The following is a 24,478-nucleotide window of genomic DNA, read 5'->3' as shown; positions in this document are numbered from 1 at the left end:
CTCAGTCGTCCACACCGACAGTGATTCATAGCATTTATTTTCAAATACACATATACAGCAACGAGAACCATCAGAAACCAGTTATTGATCAATGCACGAGAACGACAAGCATCACATTTCATGACTGTACAGCTCGAAGAAACCAAAGGAGGTGAAGAGTGCTGAGGAGCCGCACGCACACACACACACACACACACACGTCTCCTCTGCGGTCTGTCCTCAGCATCGTGTCCGTCCTGCACGCTGAGACGTGGTCTGTCTGACAGGACGAGGGTTGAGCATGCAGGCGGCGCCGTCACAGCGTGACGTCGGCGGCCGGGAGCGAAGTCCTGCATCAGAACATCCGTCACGTCCGCAGAGCGTCACATGACCAGGAAGTACAGAGAGACCGCCGAGGGAAGGGGAGGCAACAGGCAGGCGGCTGTGTCTCACATGATGGCATGCAAGGAGGTCTATTAATGTGAGCGACAGTGACGAATCACCAGGAACACCAATCAGCATCAGGACGTCTGAGCGCCTGACGGAGGCGCAGGAACAGCTGATTGGTCTCCAGCTGGCTGCTCTCACGTCCTTTAATACACATTTTAAAGATGAAGTCTGTAAAAACTCCACTAGCTTCTGATCTGTGGCCAAAAGTATGTGGACGGCCTGTCGAGGATTCCCAGCAGGGATGAAGAGCAAATAAATCATGTTGCATCATTTCCTCTTATCTGTTTCAATTAATGGCCACTTTAACTTCCTGTTCCTGTTTCAACATGGCGACGCCCACAGACACACTGACAGCTGGACTGGACTGAGTCCAGACCCCATCCAACACCCTGGGATGAACTGGGACCAGACCTGATCCCCAGCTGGACCGAACCCAGAGGGGTGGAGGCTGATGGAGCAGCAGGTTAATGCAGGGTAATGTTCAGGTGTCCACATACTTTTGGCCACGTGGTGGTTTTTTTGCTTAGGTGAGACTGATGATGAATCCAGTTTCTGCTCCGTCAGCGTTCAGACGTCACGATGAACAGAACTCACTGCTGTACAGTTTCCTTCTTTTCAAATCCTTCGTCTCAGCGTGGCCCAATCAGCTCATCCACCCACCATCCATCCATCCATCATCCACCCGTCATCCATCCGTCCTTCTGCGTTACAGTAAGACAGCCATATTCATTCTGGAGTGATGTTTAAAATACTAGTTCAGCCTTTAAAGTGAGACTAAGAAACATCTGAGAGAAGAAATCTGATCTTCAGATCGAAGAGAAGTCTAATTTATTTAATTCACTAATTCATGAATCATCAGTAAAATTGTGTTTGTCGCTGCTGCCTCAGTTGGTCTGGTATGACCACGAGCTAATGGTGGCTAACGTTAGCCGAGTTAAGGGTAAATATTTCAGCACGGAGTCGTTCACTTCCTGACTCCTCTACACTCGAGCTACTCTCATAATAGCTTAGCATTTCAGATTAAGGATTATTAGCTTAGCATTTAGCATTAGCTCCTAGTTTGCAGCAGAAGTTACGTAGTCTCGCTTTAAGAGTCATATTTTCAATAACAGTGATGAACGTTATTCTATGTGCATGAAGCAGTTTAAATACTGTAATCGATGATGAACTCACCCTCCTCTTCATCACGAGGCCATGAAAGTTACACTTTAAACGGTTAATCTTCCTCCTCGTACGTCAAGCTTTAGCGCATTTACAAGAGCGGTAACAAAAAAGCAAAAAGCACGGACAGCAGCAGGCACAATACAAATGTTTCTTCATATCAAATACATGTCAAATATCCACAGAGTACGATTAGAAAACTGTGCCCAACACAAACCAAAGTTCTACTCTAGCCGCTCGTTTTTCTCCACGTGACCTACAGGAGGCGCCGCGACACGTCGGACTACACAAAGCAAAGATGGCGGTGAGGCCTGAGCGCTTCTTTCTGCCTGGATGGAAACGTTTGCTACGTCTTTCTAACGCTTTTCTTCTCACGCCGCCGCCAACAAACGCTGTAACTGCTCCAAGCGGGCACCTAACGTCTGCTTCGCCCGCCGCCATCGGGGTCATATTCTTATCAAAAAACAAAGGAACGTGAAGGGACGGTAGAAAGCAAACGGGCTCAGTCAGTGTGTGTTAAACCAGATTGAGCGGTGAAGGATTCCTCGGATCCACGGGACGACTGGGCTCTGCTGCAGCTCTTAAAGGGACGTTACAAAAGGTAGAAAGAGCAAACGAGGAGAGCACAGAGAAAGAAACACGCCGGCTACTCGTTAATCTGCCTCAACAGTTTCAAAGGTTAGTGAGGGAGAAACAGTGATGGGAGCTAAAAAAGTCCTGTGAAAACAATGAGGGAGGCGTCACGACTCCTCCGCGTGGTGGAGGCGGAGGCGGAGGAGGGGGGGGCGGTGCGCTCACAAGCCTTGTTTGGCCAGAGAGGCGGACACCTGGTCGGCCAGCGTGGACAGCTGCGGAGAGTCGGTCATGTTGATGCTGCCGGAGGAGGACACGGTGCTGAGCTGGTGGGGGGAGTCTTCCAGAGAGACGATCTCGGCGCCGTGGTCGGTGCGGGCCTTGGCGCCCTCACGGAAGGTCAGTTTGTGGCTTTCAATCTGCGGTGAGAGCACAGAGGAGGGTCACCGAGGTGAAAGACGAAGAAACGATGACGTTAGCAAAAACAGATTAAACACAGGGACCCTCTTTGAGACCAGGACCAGGACTTTAATCTGGACCTCCTGGATCACTGTTCCTGTCTCGCCGCCGCCATGTTTTAACGCTGCTTCCCAAACAGAAAGCTCTGCAGCTCTGAGGCCGGTGATCAGGTCCCGGGAGGCGAGTCCTGAACCAGGTTCTGGTTTTCAGCCCTCCGTGTTTCTGCTGACCTGATCTGAACTGAATCTGAAACGTCTTCAGGTGATGAAGGTGATGAAGTGACATCTGCGTGACGCCCTGAACACACACTCGATCAGTGCTGGCGCTCAGGTCGTCTCTGCAGCTGCCGCATGTGTGTGTGTATGTGCGTGTTTGTGCGTCCACATACTTTTGGCCGCACGCTGCAGCACAGTGACGTCACGGCTCTCATGGACGGACAGTTTGGAGACAACACACAGCTGGTGAGTACTTACTGGAGTCCTCAATCTTTATGAGGGGGTTCGTCAGGATGGGGGTGACGGGTGCTGAAGGGACAGTCGGAGGCGACTGTGGGGGGGTGACGGCGGGGGAGGGGACTGTGGGGCTGTCCTCCTTCACCTTCTCCCTCTACAGAGGAGCCCCAGCAGGGAAATGACAAAGCATGCAACAGAAACACGTGATGGCATCAACAGAAATCAAACGGCAACACAAGAAAACAACAGAGGAGAAAGACAGCGATCAATAAATGATGACGAGGGTAAAATCAGGAGGATGAAGGTGGAAGCTGGAACGAAAGCCTGGTGTCAAACTCAGGAGGGACGGATGAGACGGACGAGCGAGCGCTGTGAGCCTGAGACCGCGGTCCAGCAGGTGGACTCAGCGTGAACCTGGAGGGTCTGCTAAAACCCCTCCAGCAGGGGGCGGTGTCGCTCTGCACCAAACTCCATTCAAAAAAACACTGATTTTAGCTGGCAGGACACAGCAGCCGTCCGCCTGCGTTACTGTGTCTCTGTGGTTTCAGAGAGTGATTTTGGATCCATGCTGATGTTAAAGTCCTCTGCAGCTGGCGCCACCTGCTGGACCAACGTGTAACTGTTAGTCAGGGTCAAAAGCACCTGGATTACCCTTTAACTCTTTCATTGCGTTTTACTGAGTCAGTAAGTAGTAATACAGTACTATCAGTGTACTATCACTGTAGTACTATGACTGTAGTATGGGTGTACTGTTCCTGTGGGTTTTTGCACCCTGAGTCTTGCCTGCAGGCTTCCTCGCAGACAGCCTGAGAGGCGACACTCAGGACACAGTAACGCTGTGGTGACTTGACATGAGCCTAAGTCAAACTGACTTCAGTCATGTTTCTGCTCAGGTGACAATCAGCTGAGGTGTGAAACCTGCTGTGTTTCAACCAATAAGGAAACTACGAGCTGAGAATCTGTCTGCGAACGATGTGCTGCTCGTGCTGCGTTCAGGTGAGCCTACAGGTCGCTGTAATGAGTGCAAACAGATGAGCGACTGCGCAGATAAACCTTCATCCACACGATCAGCAGAGAAGAGCCTGAAGAAGAGTCACCACTAACGAAGAAGAAACGCGGTCCGGAGGTTTTTACCTTCTTCTGCCCGCCTCCGGGAACGTGGCCGATGTTGTCCAGAGAGCCGATCTTGGACTGAACTTTGAACTCCAGCTTCTCATTTTTGATCTCAATATTTCCGCCACCTGGAAGCAGAACGGTGGGTTTTATGTGGAACTTTAAACGTGCAGTCACACACAGAAACACAGCGTTTGAGACAACACACACACACACAGGAAGAGGCTTTAACGAGCACGCAGCTTCCTGCTCGCTCGTGAGGCGAGGCGTCCACAGCAGAACGCACCTGGTTTATGGCGGATGTTGTCTTTGGAGCCACATTTGGAGGTCACGTTGCTCAGATCGATCTTCTTGTGCACGATCTGAATCTGTGAAACGAAACAGAAAACAGTTTGACCTCAGATCAACGCTCTGACCTCCGTCTGCATGCAGCCACAGACCAGCTGATCCTGCAGGCTGTTAGTGTGACACACCTGAGCCCAGGAGGGAAACACAGACCAATCAGACGCTACGCAAACAGGTGAACACACACTGGGTTAGATATTCAGTCCTGTGCTGTCATCCGTGACCGTTGCACCCTCTGCTGGCACTTAAAGGGACCCCTCAGGTCAAGGTTTGGTGGAACGAGGCTCTTAAACAGCGTCGGTGTTTCACAGACAGGAGACAACCTCAACCAGACTCCACTGATAAAAACAGTCATTTCAGCTGTCAGAACACAGAAGCTGCTGCTCTACTGCTGCCTCCATATGTTAATTTGTTTGTGTTATTCTGTGACTTTGGAGGGTTTTAAAGGGTTAATGAGGATTCATCAAAGTCACAGAATAACACAAACAAGCTAACGTGGCGGCGGCGGCAGAGCAGCAGCTCCAGTCTTCTGACAGCCAGAATTACTGCTTTTGTCAAGGGAGTCTGGTGACTTTGGAGAAGGCGATGTAACAGCTAGCTACAGGTCGCTGGAAAGTTGGAAAGGGCAGTTTGACGGCAGGTAAAGCAGTGAAAATACTCTAAATATGAAGTCCATGTGAACTGATTGTGATGTTTCCAGGTGGCCTTTGATCAGACGCTGCTGCCACCGATCAGGTCGTCTCGAAAACACCGACTCTGGATCAGAACCTCCTACAACCTCGCCTCAGACCTGTCAGCCACACGTCCCTTTAATGACACAAACTCAGAGAAATGATCCGGATTCATGCTGACAATGTTCGTCTTACGTCTCATCGACCACATTGTGCGTTCTCTGGCGAGCGCCGCTCACGGTCAGATGGAAGCCATATTTCTCATCAGTGAGCTCATCTCAGCCGTCACGGCCGATTGTCTCTGGACACAAAGCGCTCAGTCTGTCGGTGAGGTCACCTCAGGCTGAGAGGACGAGAGGACGAGGACAGAGTCCCTCTGTTCCTCTGGACAGACTGCGTCCTCTTACGCTTTCATTTAGCTCACTTGGACAGTTTAGAGTCTGTGTCGGTCAGTTTGAGCCAGTTCAGGTGCTGAAGGTTCACGCTGATCACAGGTCGAACAGAGTTATCAAGCCTCCATAAGACCACGAGCATCACATGACCCCGAGCCGCCACCGGCAGGAAGTACTCAGCGGTGGGATGTAACTGAGTACTGTACTTAAATACTTCAGTATTTCCACTGAATGAAAAATATCGTACTTTTTACTGCATTACATCTGTCTGACAGCTTCAGTTACTGTTCAGATTCCCTCCTGTCCAGTGAAAAGCTCGTATCTCCAGATGTGCTGACGTTGGCTCAGTGAAAGTTTCCTTCATGTCTTCAGCGTCGTCACAGCTGAAAACAGCCGAGCGTCCTCCTGGCTGTCAGTGATGCTCGTGGTGCTTCAGCTGGATGATAACACTGCTGACGGGAGGTGTTAACGGAGGATCCAGGTGTCACACGGGAGGTTTCGTGCACTGACTCTTCTCCTTCAGGAGAAGCGACAGGAGGCGTTTTGGCTGCAGCTGCACACCCGCAGCTCGCCGGTATCTACTCACATTGCCACCACCGGGCAGGTGTTTTATATTATCTTTGGAGCCGCATCGGGACTGCACTTTGCTAAAGTCCAGCTTCTGATCAAGAATTTGTACCTGGAAAGTTGATATGTGAGGAAAGAAGAGGTTATCGTGGAGGAAGCAGCAGCGGTGAACGAGGACCTGCAGGGAGCTGGAGGCTGGTTAGAGAGGACTGTGTGCTTGTGCCTGACGATCGATCACTACAGTCCCCCTTCTGATCAGGTCACCTGACCGGAGCAGAACGACTGGCAGGTAAACACATTCCGACTCTGCTCACCTTCCCTCCTCCAGGTACGTGCTTCAGGTTGTCTTTGGAGCCACAGCGAGCCTGGACGTTAGTCAAGTCCAGCTTCTTGTCCAGGATCTGGACCTGCGAGAAGGAAGTAAAGCTGATGAGCCGTCAGACGGAGAGAAGCTGCAGGAGGGAATCAGACCAACAGGAGGAAACAAGGTGAAGCAATGAAAAGCAATGAAAAAGCTGGCATCCATAACTGCTGCGTTCGTGTTCTTTAACACGAGAAGGTCTAAATACTGCGATGGTTACTGTCGCTGTGAAGCTGTTCACTGATCTAAAGGTTACAGATACCAACTTTGATCATTCGAGCAGTGAGATTCTGGTTAAATGCACGTTGAGCTTCAGTGAAGTGAAAGATCTAAAGAGTCGTCATCAGTGATTTCTGAGCAGACTGAGACACACAAACAGGAGAGCTCTTTGCTTTTAGCCAAAGGCTGCTTCCATCATCATAACTGCAGAGATACTCAAGAGTCTGGGTTGAGTTCATCCCTCAGTTACTCACATTGCCGCCCCCGGGTGCATGTTTGATATTGTCTTTGGAGCCACACTTAGACTGGACATTACTATAGTCCACCTTCTGCTCAAGGATTTGCACCTGGAAGAATGAAAACGTCAGCTTTTAGTTTCTGAGTGGAGACGAAGGTTCGACAGACTGATTCAGAAACAGCTGTTAACTCAAGTTTGTGCAGCCGCATGCAGGTGGAGCTGATGTCAAATCAGAGAGGAAGAGGAAGAGGAAGAGGAAGGAAGGAATCAGCCGTGATGTGTTTGATCTTCTTCTGTTTAGTCTAAACGTCAGAAAGACGAAGACGCCCCAAAATATCACAATCAGTACAGACACACACACACACACACACACACACACACACACACACACACACACACACTCTGAACACACACACACACACACACACACACACACACACACACACTCTGAACACACACACACACACACTCTGAACACACACACACACACACTCTGAACACACACACACACACACACACACACACACACACACTCTGAACACACACACACACACACACACACACACACACACACACACACACACTCTGAACACACTCTGAACACACACACACACACACACACACACACTCTGAACACACACACACACACACACACACTCTCTGAACACACACTCTGAGCACACACACACACACACACTCTGAGCACACACTCTGAACACACACACACACACACACACACTCTGAACACACACACTGAACACACACACACACACTCTGAGCACACACACACACACACACACACACACACACACACACACACACACACACACACTCTGAGCACACACTCTGAACACACACACACAAACACACACACACACTCTGAACACACACACACACACACACACACACTCTGAGCACACACTCTGAACACACACACACATACACACACACACACACTCTGAGCACACACTCTGAACACACACACACACACACACACACACACACACACACACACACACACACACTCTGAGCACACACTCTGAACACACACACACACACACACACACACACACACACACACACACTCTGAGCACACACACACACACACACACACACACACACACACACACACACACACACACTCTGAACACACTGCAGGTCAGAAGCTCCACAAACATCTGTCAGACGATTGGCTGCTCTGGATGCAGAAACAAACTGATTGGCTCGTTCAAATCTCAGTGGGTGGGGCTAGTTTCACGACAGAAAGGTGAGAATTTTTTTTTAATTCTGTGATGTGTTCGTGTCGTTGGCCAATAGGAGCTCAGCGCTCTCCAGCTGTAAACACGGTGGAGGGAAAGATGGCGAACGCTTCAGACGCCATGTTTGTTTACGTTCTGCTCTGACGCCTCCTGATGACATCACACCGGACGTTAGCTGTGACTGAAAGTGCATTTCCTTCGAGATTAAAGATGCTGTGACGAGTGTTTGGCCACTAGAGGCGCTGTGGAGAACTGTCTGAGTCTGGCTGCAACGTCAGTCCGGATTATTCTGCTGATGGACTGTCGGAGGCGCTAACGTGACGAGAAACGCTGAGCAGGAGTTAAAACGCCTTTAAAGGGATGTTTAATCAGGAAACTCAGGACGGGAGGTCTGGGGGGTCAGCAGAGGGTCCAGATCTGCCTGCTGAGGTTCAGACCTGCAGTGAGATTATTTCTGCCTCCAGAGCAGCTCAACGTGTTCAGCGTATGACCGGCTCTAAACCTCCTGCGAGGGGGCGTCAGTGGGGCGTGGGGTCGCGGTGGTCGGGTACCTTTCCTCCTCCAGGCTGGTGCTTCAGGTTGTCCGTGGAGCCGACCTTGGACCTGACGTTCTTCAGGTCTGGCATCGGCGCCGCGGCGGCCAGAGGAGCCGGCGGGCGGGTCTTCAGCGAGCCCGGGGATTTGGGCGTGGAACGCACCACCGCCACCTTCTTGACTTTGTTGGCCTCGGCCGCCGCCTTGGCAGAAAACGCCTGGCCGGAGGGGGACTTTGGGGTTCCAGGGCTGCTCTGTCCACTCTGGGCATCTTAAGCAGGTGGAGAAGAAGCAGGTCAGAGGTTTGACGGGTCAGCGGTCATGGATGAAAGCAAATAACCAGGAAATGATGCTAAATGAAGTCAGAACAAACTCGGAGCTCTGTTTGGCTAAAAGCTGACCACGTTTGATCCAGGACGGACCGGATCAGACTGTGGCTAACGCTGATCTCTAACAGCTCTGCTCCTTTTACCTTTTTCATTTTTTGGAGTGGGGGGTTTCTTGGCACTAGCTGTATCACAAAAAATACGACACATCGTAAGTACTCCTTGAATCTTATCTGATAAAGTCACACAAATGAAAATGAAACTGGATCAGAGAGGAAGTCCTGGTTCTGTACCTGCTCCAGCTGAAGGCTTGGCAGCACCTTTGGCTCCGGCGCCTTGAGGCTTCGCACCGAGACTCTGAAAGTCAGCAACACAAAGAGCAGGCGGTTAGTTTGAGCGGGGACGTTGGTTTCACCTCAGAAAGATGCTTTTCTTCTACGTGAATGTGAGGCAGCGATGAACGGACGAGGCAGCGGCCGCCGTTCACACGACTGAGCGCAAACACCATCAAACATCACGGTTCAGTTGGGAGGCTCCGTCCTGAGCCCAGCTCAGGGCTGAGCTCCATGCTGCACTCAGGCCTGTACTTACTCCGGGCTGCCTGGGCCCCGCGCTGCCGGCTTTAACGGGGATGCAGCTGGGGCCGTTTCGGGCGGGGGCCTGTGTTTTGCTGCTCTTGGTGGCTATGGAGGGTCTTTTAAGGGAGGAGGTTGGTGTGGAGGCGGTTTGAGGCTTTTTCATGAGGAAAAATGAATAAAAACAAAAGTTCTGATGACAAATGATGACAAAACAGAACCAATGAAAACGATGGAAAAGAATGACTGAGTGTCACAAACAAAACGTTCGAGGATTATTCAGCTCATCACAACTTGGTCGTGTTCTTCGTTTCTATTGGCTGATACACTGAGATCACAGCGACGCCACAAACACGAAATCTGCTGTTTTTTCACCAGATGCCCCTCAAACTTTTAAATCAAAGGGATTCATTAACTGTGAAGAAGAAGAAGAAGAATTTGCCTTCGTCTTCGTTCGTTTATGAGTTGATCGTCTGATGGACGAAGCTACAGGAACACATTCCAAGCTGTGATGGAGCAGAATGATCGGCAGGAACGACACACCTGTAAGGACACACCTGTAAGGACACACCTGTAAGGACACACCTGTAAGGACACACCTGTAAGGACGGTCAGGCTCACGTACCTTATCTGCAGAGCCGTTATCCATCTTTGCCTGAGCTGCAGACAGAGGAGAGAAGCAGGATTAAACTTTCTGACCCTCAAGTCTTTCAAGTCTAACGTCTATAATTCCTCCTTTATTTCCACCCAAGTGAACTAAATGGAGACTTGTGTGACTCCTGGCAACCAAACGCCGGCGCCGTGCACAGTGCAGCATGCATGGCGACACAAAGAGCTGCTGGAGAACAAAAAGTGGCTTTTTGGGCTGCATGACCGGCAGAGTGAGCGGAGATGGAGACCAAACAAAGACGTGGGGAGGGAGGACAACAAGCTTCTCCTCGGGTCAAAGTTACGGTCCGGAGGACTCGGAGGGACAGTGCGGCATGGCATTCAGCAGAAGCTGCTGGAAATGAAAGAAGTGGAGGGAGTTAACTGAGGAGGACTCTGAACTGTGAAACGACAGCAAACAGACCTTTGCAAATGGGAACCGGCACCAGAGACTTTCTGGATGGTTGGGGGGGTGTTTTCTGGGGCTCGGCGGTGCCGGCGGTCTGAGCCACACTGCTCCTCATGGAGTCATTAGAAATGTCAGGCTTTGAAAAGCTGGCCCTATGTACCCATGAGTCACCGCTGCTGCTTCCAGCCGCCGTGCCAGACGGCGTTTTGGGAAAGAGACGATCTGGATGAGGAGGGTCGCCGGTGGAGGGGGGCAGATTCGGGCTACACGGGGGCTCTTGTGGTTCTGCGCTGATGCTTCTGCTTCCAGAGTCCCTGCAGGACGTTGCTCCATCTCCACCCGTCCGCTCTGAGACGACGTCCTCTCCTCCATCAACCCACGACCGTCTGTCCCCGATGGATGTCAGGTCTTCCAAAGCCGTGCTGCGGACCAAAGACAGAGCGCTCATCTCCGTCGGGCACTCGGAGGCGTCCAGGCTGATGGCCCTCTGAGAGTCCGCGGCCCCGCCACGCTCGGGGCTCCCCCTGCTGGACGGCAGGTCCTGTCTTTTCTCCGAGCTGCAGCTGAGGTCTTCAGAGGCCCACAGAGAGCCACTCAGCCTCTTCCCACACTCTTCCACCGCCTCGCTTCCTGTGTCCGGGGAGCAGGAAGCTCCCACGAGGTCAACGCCCTCCCCGGCAGCTCCGTCCTCGGCGGGCTTTGATCCGTCGCCCGCAAACGCAAACTCACCGCGGCCTCCACAAGCAGGCTTTGCTAATTTGTTTGGAAAGCAGATTAATGATGACATTCACAGCACTCGTTCTCCATCTCCCCATTGAAACCAAGAGATCAAAAAGAAGGAACAGAACTGGGGAGCTGATGTCCACGAAGACAAAAACATGAACCAGAAAACACCGGAACACTGAGAGAGCTATAAAAGGTGAAGATGCAAGAGACGTGGTGATTGGTGGAGGAGAGCCTGAGTTCACAGGAAAGTAAAATGAGATGGCGATGGAGAGTAATGCATCACAGCGAGGTGACGAAGAGCACGATGCATTCCAGTGAACAGAACGACCAACGGACGATTTAACAGGACAGGACGTCCTGACGGTGACACAAGTCATCCCCAAAACACCTGAGCAGGTGACGGCAGAGCTCTAAAACGTCATCTATAGGTTTATATGTTGATCCTTTATTATTCAACATTTAAATGATGAAACATTTTAAGATCATTAAATCTGCCAGCTGATAATTAGAATAAAACTTCTGCCTTTAAATGAATGAAGAATTCATCTAAAACAGAGAAATCAAGCTGAACCCACGGAGCAGCAGCCTGAGCTCTGATTGGTCAGAGCAACACACATCAGCTGACCAATCAGAGCTCAGGCTGCTGCTGCTGGTACGTGTTTAAAAAAGGGCTATAAAAAAAAATTTGATTTATTTCTAAGTAAGACTTAAAAATGACTTGAAGACTGATTTCCTCTTAAAATTCGAGGATGAATGGATCATTTAAAGACAGAAGTATTGATCGGGAAATTGAATGATCCTTTTTTAACTCTTAGTTTATTAATAGATGAAGCAGATGCAGGCGGCTCACTTCACGCTGAGCAGAGCTTCTTCCCTCTGGAGCTCTCTCTGTGTTCACATCTATAACTGCAGTCAATGAATTCAGTCTGAGTGCGATCGATGGACGTAAGAGCCTACCTGTGGAAGCTGCTCCGGCTGCGATCGCAGGACGAGACAGACGGAAAAGACATGAGAGCGTGATCAGTAATGACTTCCTGACATCCACACTGACCAACACACACTCAGAGAGATCAACGCGAAGCCCACAAACAGCACGAAGCTCGTAAATAACTGCTGAACATGTCGGTGAAAAGCTTTGGTTAGTGGACGCGCTGCAGCAGGACCACGCTCGGCTGTTCCGACATCACTCCCACCGCTGACCCAGCAGCCTCTGGGAGGCCAGGCAGCGGCGTCCAGCTGTGATCGTGCTGCAGAGCATTAACGGTCAGAACGAGCGCAAAGAAAGAAGAACGAAGCCACACAACAAATCCAGAGGAACACATCTGTTTTTCCTGAAACAATGCTGAAAGAAAAAGGCGGTAAGCTTTGTTTTCCAGTCGAGAGCAGCCGCTCGGCTCGGAGAGCTAAACGGGAAAAACACTTTGGGAAACACACTAATGCGCTTTAAGCAGCACGTTAGACGAGACGATGGCACCGCTCTCATGTCTGTACGTTCAGGAGCCAGGCGCCGTTAGCTTAGCTTAGCACAAAGACTGGAAGCAGGGGGTGCAGCTAGCCTACAGCTAGCCTACAGCTAGCCAGGCTAACGCTCTGCACTGAACATGTGACGGCTTTGTCTCAGGTTTCAGGGAGGCTGCTTCACCTCGCGACCAACAAAGAGTCCAGGAAATAATCCCAAACACATCCCAAACCGCCATTTTTACACTTCAGTTTTTGTCCAGATTAGAAAGGAAAAACATGTTTTGAAACCTGTTGTTTTAAAATGTAATCAGCTCCTCATTGGCCGGCTGCTTCCCCTTGTTTCCAGCCTTTATGCTAAGCTAAGCCAACCAGCTGACTGTAGCTTCACACTGAGACACGCTGAGCGGCACTGACCTTCTCGTCTAACTCACACAGAGTTTAGACGTTAAAACTAATCTTTCAAAGGAAAACTGAACGCAGAAGCAGCTGAAAAGCGGCGGCAGCTCAAAGCCCGGCGGCGTACCCGGCTCGCCCTCGTCTTCACGTGAGGTGCTCTCTGATTCCGAGAGCTCAGCTTCGCCGCCGCTCTCTGCAGACGCCTCCGCTGTGGGATAAACAGATGTCAGTCAGTCAGATGACAGGTGGCGTTCAGCCCTGGTCGCTCCTCAGCTCTGCAGACCTCCAGGGTCGGCCGTGGCGTTTCTCAGGTTAGCACATGACGAGCCTCTGTCCCACCGCGCCTCGACTGTCTCAGTGTTTATGATGAAAGCTGCTTCACACAGACTGTTAGTCAGCGACCGCGGCACCACGACACAGGAGGGGATTCTGGGGGATGACAGGCTCTTAGTCCAAAGCTACGTGTGCCTGGTGATCATTAGCAGGCCGTTAACGACATGCAAATGAGGTTTAAAGCACATATCAACACAGAGGGAGTTAAACTGAGGCGGATTAGTTTGGACGCTGTCAGGCAGAAGAAGCTAAGACCAACGAGACGATTCTGTCTCTGAGACAAGAAACGAGGCGCTGGTCTGAGGCTGAAACAGGCCCAGTGAGGGTTCAGTTGTGTTAAAACGGTCTTTGGCGTCGGAGCTCGAGGTCGTACCGGCTGACGCCTCGTCATCGCAGCCGCCGCTCGCCGGCTCAGACGCTTCACACACTGATTTCAGCCCGTTTTCACCGAGCGCCGCCTCCGGCTCTGTGGATTAAAGGTAAACTGCAGGTGAAGCCTGTGACGGCGGCGCGGCTGTGAAACAGTTCAGCTTCATTACGATGATTAAAACCTTGGAAACAAATCAGTGACGTATGAAAACAGCAGCAAACCACACAAACACAGGTCCAAAGGCTGGACAGCAAATCTGAAAACATCAGACTTTTAACCAAGTGACTTCATTTTCAATAGTATCTGAATATTCTGGGAAGGACTCGTCGTGTTTTTACATGATTTACATGCACTTCACACACTGATTTAACACCAACACACTCCACTCGTTAGAGGCTCGTCGCAGCATCGCAGCTGTTTTCAGTCACAGCTCGTTAGACAAAACACTGATGACTGAACATTGTCTCATTCAAAACCCCTCTGACATTTGTGAGTACTTTCAGAGCGACTCCCTTCATGTTTCACTGTGGACGCGTGTTTACTCAGCTCTGATGTTGATGGTTTCTCTTCAGCCTCTGATGTTTGTGGGCTTAAATCACAGCAGGACGTCTGTAATAACGGCCGGACAGAAAAGACTGAACACTGGACGTTTTCAGAGAGCAGAGACGAGCTGGAAGCTTAAAATGATGAATTTCAAACAGAGGTTTGGTGGGTTTTATGGGTACAGATGAATGGTAGCTGTAGGTTTTAGACGTCAGTCCAGTCTTGTCTCTCTGTAGCTCTGTGTTTGGTCTCCTCCAGCTCCAGAGGGAAACATCTGCTCTTAGCTGCTAAATGCTAAGTGTCCACCAGCTGCTCTCTGACTGAGTCTGTGTGCTGAAGGTAAACAGGAAGTGGACTGCGGCGGCAGACTCAGCTCGGCTTGGTTTTAATAACCAGTTTGACAAGAAATAAGCAAACGTCTTTACACTGTAGCTAACAGCGCTAACTACAACAGAAGCACACACTCACTGTTAGCTAGCACGGAGCAGCAAGCACTCAGCTACGTCCTCCACTCAGACACATCAGTCGGATACTCACGCTGCGCCCGGCCGTTGATAACAGCGCCGTTACTCTCCGCTGACGGGCCTGACTCTGCGTGTGGCTTCCTGTCTGAGCGTGGCATGATGGGAAGTGGGAACGGGGAGAACGAGCGCACTAGCGAGGGCTGTAAACTGGGGAAAGCTAAGCTACGCACTAATTGGCCACACGGTAGATTGGGATGAGGAGGAAGAGACTGAAGCTGATTATTAGCTCGAGGCTGAAGTCTGTGAGGACGTTTTGATTTATTTTACAATCTCTGCAGCTGACAGACAACAACAACAACAACATCCTCTTCTGCTCGCCCGTCGGCCTGTAAACGTCGGTGTTTCTGCGCGGCACTGAAGGCTGATTGTCTCTGAGCTGAACGCTGACACAGGATGGAGTCAGGCCTCGTTCTGGAGGCTCTGACCCAGATGCCCGGATTACAGAGCGCAGTGCAGCTGCACCCGGGCCCAGTCAAGCATGTCCTCTATCCATTATGTAAAGAGGGACAGAAACACAAAGCACAGTACAGACTCGGCCTCTTCGGCTCAAACTGCAGAGACTTTAGGACAAACATCAATTCTGCTCTTTGACCTCATTTGAGAAAACGCTGCAGATTAACGCGGCGACATGAGGCAACCTTTAACCTGCTGAACGCCAAACAGCAGCGCTGCGATAACATGCTGCTGTCATAGAAACTCACACTGTTTCTGTTCAGAATTAAAACACAGCCATCATTTATACTGTTGACTGATGATTTCAGTAGTTTCTGGTCCACATACGATGCATTGATTGTGTTTTATGTCATTTTAGAAACACTTTGTGAGGTTTGAACCACCTCGCCTGCAGCCAAACTAACAGCACGTTTGTATATGATGATATTTTACATGTTTATGTTCATTGGTGCTGAATAAACATTCAAAGCTTTAGAATTCCTTCTTTAAGTCCTTCACATTCAGTTGCTGCTGCACAACAATACGATGATGTTTGCTGGGCGGAAACTAAAATATTATGTAAGGTGTTTTTAACGGCTCGCTGACTGAGAGGCCGAGTGCTGCCAGTGTGTGCTGGCCGATGACATCATGATCAGAAGATAACGCATGATGTCATCAGGATGATGTCACCACATTCAGACGGACGACGGCTTGGCGGGAAAAAGCCTAATTCACGTCTGCGTTCTGCACCGGCCTGAAAACGTTTTTCTGCTGGAAGGTTGCACATTTTAATATGGGGTCTATGGGAACTGACTCTCTTTGGGAGCCGGCATCTAGTGGCCATTTGAGGAACTGCAGCTTTCGCTACTTCAGCATTAGCTTAATTTTTCAGTCGTGGTCGATGCCTGGGTTGAACTTTTGCAGCGCCGGCCAATCAGAGACGCGGCAGCGAACATTCTCGGCGCGTCACTTCGTCATGTGAACGCTGAGAATCCCGTGTGTCCGACAAACCTTCAGACTCGGTCTGAGCAGACACTTATTATTCTGCACGTTAATTTCAGTTTAGCTTCACTCATGGCGCACGCTGCTGTTCGGCTCTGACCTTTCATTTTGGCGTCTCCGGGGCTTCTGTGTCCCAGCTGGACTCCGTTCTCCTGGCGGTGCTGGTCGCTGATGGTCATGTTGGCTAAGGAGGAGCTCATGGTGTCTCCAGAGGCGTAGCTGTTGGAGGCGTTGTTGACGTAGTCCATTGCCGGTCGCAGGTCAGGCTGCAAAAGTTCAACAGATGGAGATCAGGAGCGAGTCCAGGACGTGTCACATAACTGCTACGAACTCACGACACGGTGCTGATATTACAGGCGAAGCGGCCGATCGGGAGGCCTGTCCTGAGGATGAACGACGGCGTCCTTCAGGGACACTTTGAACCCGGCCGTCACCGTCAAACATAAACAGACACTGAGTCTGTGAGGCAGTTATTTATACATCCTGATGTGAGGCCGCCGCTCAGGTTACAGCCTGACAGATAAAAATAGGCCCTGCTGCCCGTGTGCACGCCGCCAGAAGCTGCACTTCCTAAACAAGCGGCGTGCAGCACTGCTGCTTCATCAACCGCCACATTTCGGCCAACAGCGGCTCGTTGAGACGCTCGTGTTACCGTCGCGTCACACAGCCACATGTGGACGCGTCAAATCTCCTAAAGAGAGGATTACACACGAGATTAAAGCCCCGCCCCCCTTACATCAGCACACCTCACTTTGAACCGTGGCTTTATTCACACACACACACACACACACACACACACACACACACACACACACACACATGCACGCACGCACTCATGCACACACACACGTACACACACACACGCTCACACACACACACGCACACGCACACACTACTCCACTGCAATTACTGCTTATTACTACAGAGGCAAATATTTAACCTTCAGTAACGAACATAAATACTTTTCCTGCGCTACGTTTATCAGCTTTAGTTCATTAATAATAAAATCTGCTCACACTTATTGAAGGTTGAACTTTATTGATTAGCTCCGTGTTCAGCAGCTGCACCATCAATAATTGAATCCAATCATATTTGCGTACATCACTCTGAGGCCGTGGTGAAGAAGTAATTTAATGCAGTACTTTTACACAGTGCATAGTACTTTCACTGGAGGACTTCCTCCCCCGCTGCTCCAAACACGCGGTCACGTGACGCCACTTGACGCCATTGTCTCTTTACGGGTGGCACGGCCTAAAGCGTTGCCGTGGCTACCCCGGCCAATGAAGGCTCCTCGCCAGGCGCCCTCGGCTCAGCTATGCGACCTTCCCGCCAAGCGCCTTTGAACCTCCTGACCTCGGACGGTTAAGCAGGCGGCGAGCAGCTCTCACCTCCCCACCGTCCATTTAAAGGACGTTCTTCTTCTACTGAGACGGACTCGGTCCCACACACGTCGTCCTGCTGCCACACACACTCACCACAGCGCCAAGCGTGGATTCATCCGCCGCTGAAAGTAGTCCCAGCAGACGCTCTGTTTCCTGCTGTTTTTGAACATCACTGACACAAAGCTGCACCTTCACGCCGTGTTTTTACAGATTTACCTCCAGCAGGTTTAAGTCGACGATTCTGAGACTGAAACAGCATTTTGCTCGTTTCTGTTGTGTCATGTTCAGCCGTTAGTCGCCATCAACGTTCGTCACTGAACAGAAACGCCGATCTTAGGTATTATCTCTGAGGTCACTTACAACAACCTGTGCCGCTGCATCGACCTCTCCCGCGCTCGCCGCCATTTTCCTGGCCTTGTCTTTGGTCATTTTGGCGGCGCTGGTGCAGGAACACAGCGTCCCCATTCTCCAGAACAAAGCCCTGATTGGCTGGTTGGGTTTCCAGCGGCGGACACAGCAGCGCAGCACCAGATCGACCAGAATCACCGGAATAATCAGAGATGCACCGAGAGGTCTGCACGCAGGCCGAGCGCCACAGACAGGACAGAGGAGCGACTGACGCCGTGAGGACACAGAACAGCAGCCGCGTGCGTCCCAGACGCAGTCCGATGAATAGTTCGCCCTCAGCGCTCCCGGACAGAACTGCCATTGTGGCATCACACACGACAGCGTCCGAACAACAAGAGAGCTGCAGCCTCGCCAACAAAGACGGCCCGTCTGAGGAGCGCTCGCTCTGCGTCGGGGGCTCCGCCATGACAGGGCGAGCAAACTGATCAGAGCTGATGATCATGTGTGTGAGTCTGCAGCCTGGTCATGTGACGGGAGGAAGGCCTGCTCCAGACAGGACCGGACCCCCCCGACCATTCGCTCAGGGACAAAACAAATGTCACCTGCTGCAGAGAGGGAACGTGGCGGGGGCGGGGGGTGGGGGGGCTGAAATGTGCGCTGCAGCTCCTCTCGGGGTCGTGTGAAAGTGTCCTGTTGGCAGAGGCGTCGTCTCCAGAGCAAACGGCGAAGACGGCCTGCTGGAAGCTCGGTCAACAGGGATGTTGACACAGCTCCAGGAGCGCCGACCCTGCAGCCGGACGGCCAGGCTGACAGCCAAACAGGGACAGAGCGCTGGTTTCTCTGGACGGGAACGCCACCAGTTTACACACAAACATCGTTTCAGTTTCAGGCGTAAGATCAGCGTTTACTCTGCAGCTGATTCATGAGTCTGAAATCAAGACTCGTTATCTCGGTTTGGTTTTGAGTCAGCAGCGACCTGCAGCCCTGAATGAAGCAACACTGAAGGGCAGTTCCTCTAATGGCCACTTGGGGCTGGTTCCTAAACTGAGCCAGTCCCCATAGACCCCCATATTAAGAGCAGAAACAAACAGGCTCACAGCCTGGTACAGAAAGCTTTTGGTCTCTCTGACGAACGCTCCTCTGAATCACACGAGGCTCAGCGTCATACAGAATTATTTAGGCTTCAGGTTTTGGCTTCATCCAGCCGCCTCGGCTCCACCCACGCTCCACCTCTTGGTTCGTCTCCGGATGAGCCGGGTGGAGCCGGGCGCTGACCCATTTCAGGGATTGAGAATCAGGATATTCCAGCCTGAGCTGCTTCACTGTGAGTCCTGAGTGCACACAAAGAACCACTTTAAAGCAGATTTCATGCAGACGAGCTGATGTCCGTCACAGCGTCCTCAAAAGAGCTTCTGTCTCACAAACGGTCAAAAGATATTTTGTTTACTACCAAATCAAAGAAAATAGGGTTTTTTTTTGCCAAAATGGTCGATTTTCTGTCCAAACGGGTGCATTAATGCTTAGAGCTGCTTCTTGGTCTGAAGGGAGGCGACGTGCTGCTGTCGTTAGCAGCCATCATCATCTGCAGCTCTCGACTGATGGATGAAGGGACGCGTGCTTTCAGCTCTGATGAGAGACGTTAAAAAGGACGAAGTGGACACTGCAGAGCTGCTGTTAAACATCACATTCAGAACATTTTCTGTTTGACTGCCGTGAATCGGAGAAAAGCAGCAGATCCCCTGCAGGCCGAGGGCATTCAGCTTCTTCACTCGTGTGGACTCCTGTGATGCCGTTGGACTGACTGAGTCTCCGTGTGACGCTTTCAAACCTGGAGACAAAGGCGTGTCCGCCGTCCGTCCTGCTCGCAGCTCAGCGGAGGGACGGTGCTGCTCTCATGCTCGGCTGCTTCTGTATCTCTGACCTACTTTCCTCCTCGCTGCCTCTCTCTGCGCTCGGCCTCCAGCGGCCGCATGCCGCCTCCACCTTCCCAGCGTGGGGGGGCTGAAGGTGGAGCCCATCCTGCGGGGCCGGTCTGCTCTGCCTCGACCAGCCGTAAAACACACACGTCGCTCTCCCACCTTTGTTGTCATACCTGCAGGATGAACCACGCCGTGCCGCTCCCACATCCTCCTCCTCTCAGCTCAGTGAGCGCAAACAGGAAGGAGACCTGGAATTCACATTCTTCTTCTTCTCTTCTTCTTCTGGTGCAGAGAAAAGTGATGGGACGCTCCAGCTGCTGCAGCACACACACACACACACACACACACACACACACACACACACACACACACACACACACACTGCTGCAGTTAAACCAATGTCCTCCATCAGCATGGAGCCAATTAACTGCATTCAAGCAGTTTAAAGCCCGCGGTGGCATTTCTTCTTCTCTTTAACGAGGCGACGCTGCAGCCGAAGACACGTCTGAGCAGCCTCTTCTTCGTCTGAGCAGCCTCTTCTTCGTCTGAGCAGCCTCTTCTTCGTCTGAGCAGCCTCTTCTTCTTCTTCTTCTTGTCTTCTTCTTTCACCCTGTTTTGTTTCATTGTGCACCTGAATGAACGCTGAGGCCGGGAATCTGTTTGTCTTTAGAAAACTCAAAGTTCAATAAAAGAATTAATGAGGATGACGATAAACCTTCTGTGTTATTCTCCTGAAGATGAGAGTTCATCATTCGACCTCAGAGGAAGCTGCAAATAATGATTATTTTCATCCTTTGTTTGTTTTCACTCAGCTGGGAGTTCAGAACTTTTGGTATTTCTGCTGGAAATGACGGACTGATCTGAGCCGTGAGCAGACGCTCGGCTTGGCCGCGGAGACCTAATCATGGTGAAGTTGTTGGTTTTGCCAGCCTAAGCTCCTCAGGCCGCCGCGTCCAAAGCGAGGCCGCTTGGACGCGTCCACCTTTGGACCGCGGCCGACAGGCAGCGGCCTCAGTCTCTGCTAACTGGAGCGCTTCAGAGCGGACTCCTTTCATAAGCTCTGACGTCGCTGAGGCTGATTATTCAATCACTGTTTCAGTGCAACTTCATCTCTGAGGTCGACACGCAGGTTTGGATTCTCCTCAGCTGCTTCATGAACGCCTGACATTTCTTTCTAAAATTCAACTTATCACACCTGAGACAGATAATCAAAGAAAGAAAACCAAGGAACCAACAACTGAAAGCTGAAGGACGTTCAGGTTTTCTTGTGTTTTCAGTCAAATTTCCACCTGATTTCATCACAAACATCTGCCTCCGTTCAGCTCCGACGCTAACGCTAAAGTGCTCCACAAAGACGAAACGCAGGAACTACAGAGGCCCACCTGGACCAAAGTGAGACGTCAAAATGACAATTCCATGAAATATCAAATGTGTAAGAACCACAAAAAGCAGGTAAAAACAAACCTCAGAGAGCAGCTAGCTGAGCTAAAGCTAATTCCTAAATTCTAGCAGAACGGAGGAGGAAACGTAGCGGCAGCCTCGTCCTGCTAGCAGCTAGCTTAGCTCTGATGTCTTCGCATTGACCCTCTGCGTCTGCAGGACGGGGACGGACAGTCACGCTCGTCCATCCGATCAGAGCCAGCAGACGCTCCCCACATCAAACCCGGGGAGGCTGGTTAGGCCCTAACCCTAACCCCGCCCCCCGCCGCAGGGGAGGGCTTCACAGGGTTTGATTGGATGGTTCCTTCGCCATCCTAGAAGAAAAATAATGTGTCCTGCAACTAGATGCTAATGAGCAGGCGGTGTCTTCTCCAGCCATGACGGTTAGACAGAGAGGCTCTGGGGCTTATGGGAAACGGAGTTCACTAAAGGCCACTGCACACATGAACACCGCATACACAGCTTGGCCTCCACACTGGCCCCTCATGGCCCCCATGATCACAGCGGCTCTTTTAAAATACATGAGCTCTGTGTTGGTTTAGAAAAACTGAGTCTTCCTTTCATTCTGAGCCGTGCTGAGCCGTGCTGAGGCACAGAGGAGTCCATGTCAGTCCTCCATGTCAGTCCTCCATGTCAGTCCTCCATGTCAGTCCTCCATGTCAGTCCTCCATCACTGCCTGCACACCAGCACATGCCTCCACTATCAGCTGGGGCCCAGAAGGCCCTCAGTGTGTCTGCACACACGAACAACGCGGCTGACATGTCTCTCATTCCTTTCGAGCTCAGCTTCCAGCTGCGGCCACAGACCGCGACATGCCCGGTTCAGAGGACCGCACCAGAGAGCGGCTCCTCCCGTGAGGCTGGAGGGAGGTGTGTCAGAGGGGAAGACAGACACAAGACGTCCTCATTCCAGCAAATCCCTCCAGCCCATCAGCGCGCAGCCTTCACTGCCACTGACACGCAAACAGCGCACTGAGCCCATTGTCTCCTCGCGCTTCGTGGAGAGGCTTTTCATGCACCTACCGCGGGTCACATGCAGTCCACTGACCCGGGAGGATTAGCCAGGAGCGCGTATGTGTGAGATAAGCGGCGGTGTGACGCTGCGCTGCTGTGCGGACTCTCCGCTGTGGATCATGAAAAATGGGCTTGGCATTTGCGCACAGGCGCCGCATCATCGCGATTCCCAACAGACTCTGCTCCCTGAATAATGAAAGAGTCTGAGAAACGCATGCAAACGACGGCAGCACGCCAGCCAGGTTCCACCTTACACAATAAAAGAGTCCGTCCGCGCTGCACGAGCAGCTGCTGGACGGCGTTTAGGCCCCGAGCCGCGAGAAAGACGCGAAAGATCCAGAAAACGAGAGAAAAAAACAACGTGGAGGGTCACAACCACAAACTCACACTGATCTGAGAGCAGCCGACACAAAGAGCAGCGCGCGCTGCTGCGGAGCTGGACCCAATATCAGAGAAATATCATGCATTGTTGTCCTCTGGGGTGCTTTGATAACGAGATTAGAAATATTCTGGAGGATTAGTCTGGTTACCGCGCGCGCACAGTCCGCGCGCGGCTGCAGGGGAAGCAGGACCTGCTCCTGAGGATGATGGAGACATTTTAGTTTCAGCTGGGAACGAGCAGAAAACACGCACCGAGGCGCGTCTGCGAGGAGGCGACTGCTCCTCCAGAGGAGCGACGACGGCCGCTTCTCCGTCAGGCAGCGGATCGATGGAGGTGAAGAGCGCGCGCGAAAAGAGCCGCTGCAGGAGGACAAACGCTGCTGTTTGATAAGAGGAAAACGCGTCTCATTCATGTGCGTGATGTTCCATGTACCCGCTCCAAGGCCCAACCTCTCCCTCCTCATGCAGAAAATATGAAGTGTCAGGACGGATGCCGATGGAGAGCCGCGACGCAGCGCTCGGTCCGCGGCTCGGCGGCTCGCTGCGGCGCTCCGCGGGCTTCCGCCGCCTCGGATCCGTCAGATATCTCACATATGTCGGCGTTTTCTTACCTGGGTGCAGGCAGCGGTGTTGTGTCTTCAGCGGCGGTCGCTCACCGGGATCTCGCAGCCTCTCCTCGCAGTGCAGCTGTGGGCCGGAGGGGGGCGCTGCGGAGCGCCGACCGTCGGTCCTGACGGCAGCTCCGTCCGTCCGCTTCCAGGTCAACACAGCGTTTACTTTTACTGCGAGTCCTACCGCAGTACTACTGCAACAGCCGCCTTGCGTGCTCATGTTCCACACATGCTGGATACTGCATGAAGTATCTGAGTACTTCGACCAGTGGCAGAAGTACTCAGATACTCTGTTGCAAGTAAAATTGATAATATAAAAGCACTAGCATGGAAAATACCTTTGAAGTACCAAAAGTAAAAGTATGCATTAAGCAGAACTTCCAGAGGTGGAATGCAACTAAGTACAGCAAAATTATGAGGTACTACTTTACTGAAGTACTTCCATTTTCTGCTGCCTTGTACTGAAAAACTTCTGACTCCTCTACATTTATCAGAAACTGTTGCTTTTTGGATGAACACAGAGTAGAACTAATAAATGACGCAGTACTATGACTAAAACTACCCAGCAGTACATAAAGAGGTTAAAGTACACTGCATCATGAATGACGCCGGCTCGTTCATGTACCTCCGATTACCATCCAGTAATATGACATACATTCATCTGCAGAATGAGTACTCTTACTTTTGGTACTTTAAGGATGTTTTGATTGTAATACATTTATACTTTTCCTTGTAACAGAGTATTTCTACGCTGTGGTACTTTTTCAATAAACCTCATCTTTTTACTGGATTTTAATTACTGACGTATTAATACTGCAGCTTGTAAAGATGGAGTTTATTTGAGGTACTTTATGTACTGCTGAAG

General features: G+C 51.3%; 1 protein-coding gene across 25 annotated transcripts; it reads right to left on the bottom strand.

Moving 5' to 3' along the window:
* Positions 1–18: 18 nt before the first annotated feature.
* LOC139349480 (microtubule-associated protein tau-like) lies at positions 19–23,699 on the bottom strand. 25 transcript variants are annotated; one of them, XM_070990312.1, is made up of 17 exons: positions 23,614–23,699; positions 16,619–16,784; positions 14,021–14,113; positions 13,442–13,522; positions 12,415–12,432; positions 10,300–10,334; positions 9,691–9,831; positions 9,393–9,456; positions 9,246–9,284; positions 8,791–9,044; positions 6,997–7,089; positions 6,477–6,569; positions 6,182–6,274; positions 4,474–4,555; positions 4,209–4,315; positions 3,096–3,228; positions 2,448–2,582 (listed from the first exon to the last, which is right to left on the bottom strand). In XM_070990312.1, the coding sequence occupies exons 2-17, from the start codon at positions 16,764–16,766 to the stop codon at positions 2,578–2,580; spliced, it is 1,479 nt and encodes a 492-aa protein (XP_070846413.1). In that variant the 5' UTR covers positions 16,767–16,784; positions 23,614–23,699; the 3' UTR covers positions 2,448–2,577. The 25 variants fall into 25 exon arrangements, with proteins under 25 accessions (XP_070846427.1, XP_070846435.1, XP_070846416.1 ...); XM_070990308.1 differs by lacking the exon at positions 3,096–3,228 and having other exon boundaries at positions 21–2,582; XM_070990310.1 differs by lacking the exons at positions 3,096–3,228; positions 23,614–23,699 and adding an exon at positions 17,994–18,047 and having other exon boundaries at positions 21–2,582.
* Positions 23,700–24,478: the final 779 nt, after the last annotated feature.

This window comes from Chaetodon trifascialis, chromosome 21 (assembly GCF_039877785.1).
Source record: "Chaetodon trifascialis isolate fChaTrf1 chromosome 21, fChaTrf1.hap1, whole genome shotgun sequence".
In the NCBI taxonomy this organism is placed as follows: domain Eukaryota; kingdom Metazoa; phylum Chordata; class Actinopteri; order Chaetodontiformes; family Chaetodontidae; genus Chaetodon; species Chaetodon trifascialis.
The sequence above is the reverse complement of the archived record's forward strand: the minus strand, read 5'-3'. Positions and strand labels throughout refer to the sequence as shown.

Bases quoted from the DNA above. Each gene is read 5' to 3' on its own strand.
- LOC139349480 (XM_070990308.1), bottom strand. From the start codon at position 16,766: ATGGACTACGTCAACAACGCCTCCAACAGCTACGCCTCTGGAGACACC. The intron at 7,090-8,790 runs GTACCCGACCAC...TCATTCTTCCAG, and splicing joins ACCAGCCTGGAGGAGGAAAG to GTGCAAATCCTTGAGCAGAA. The intron at 6,275-6,476 runs GTGAGCAGAGTC...TCAACTTTCCAG, and splicing joins ACGTACCTGGAGGAGGGAAG to GTACAAATTCTTGATCAGAA.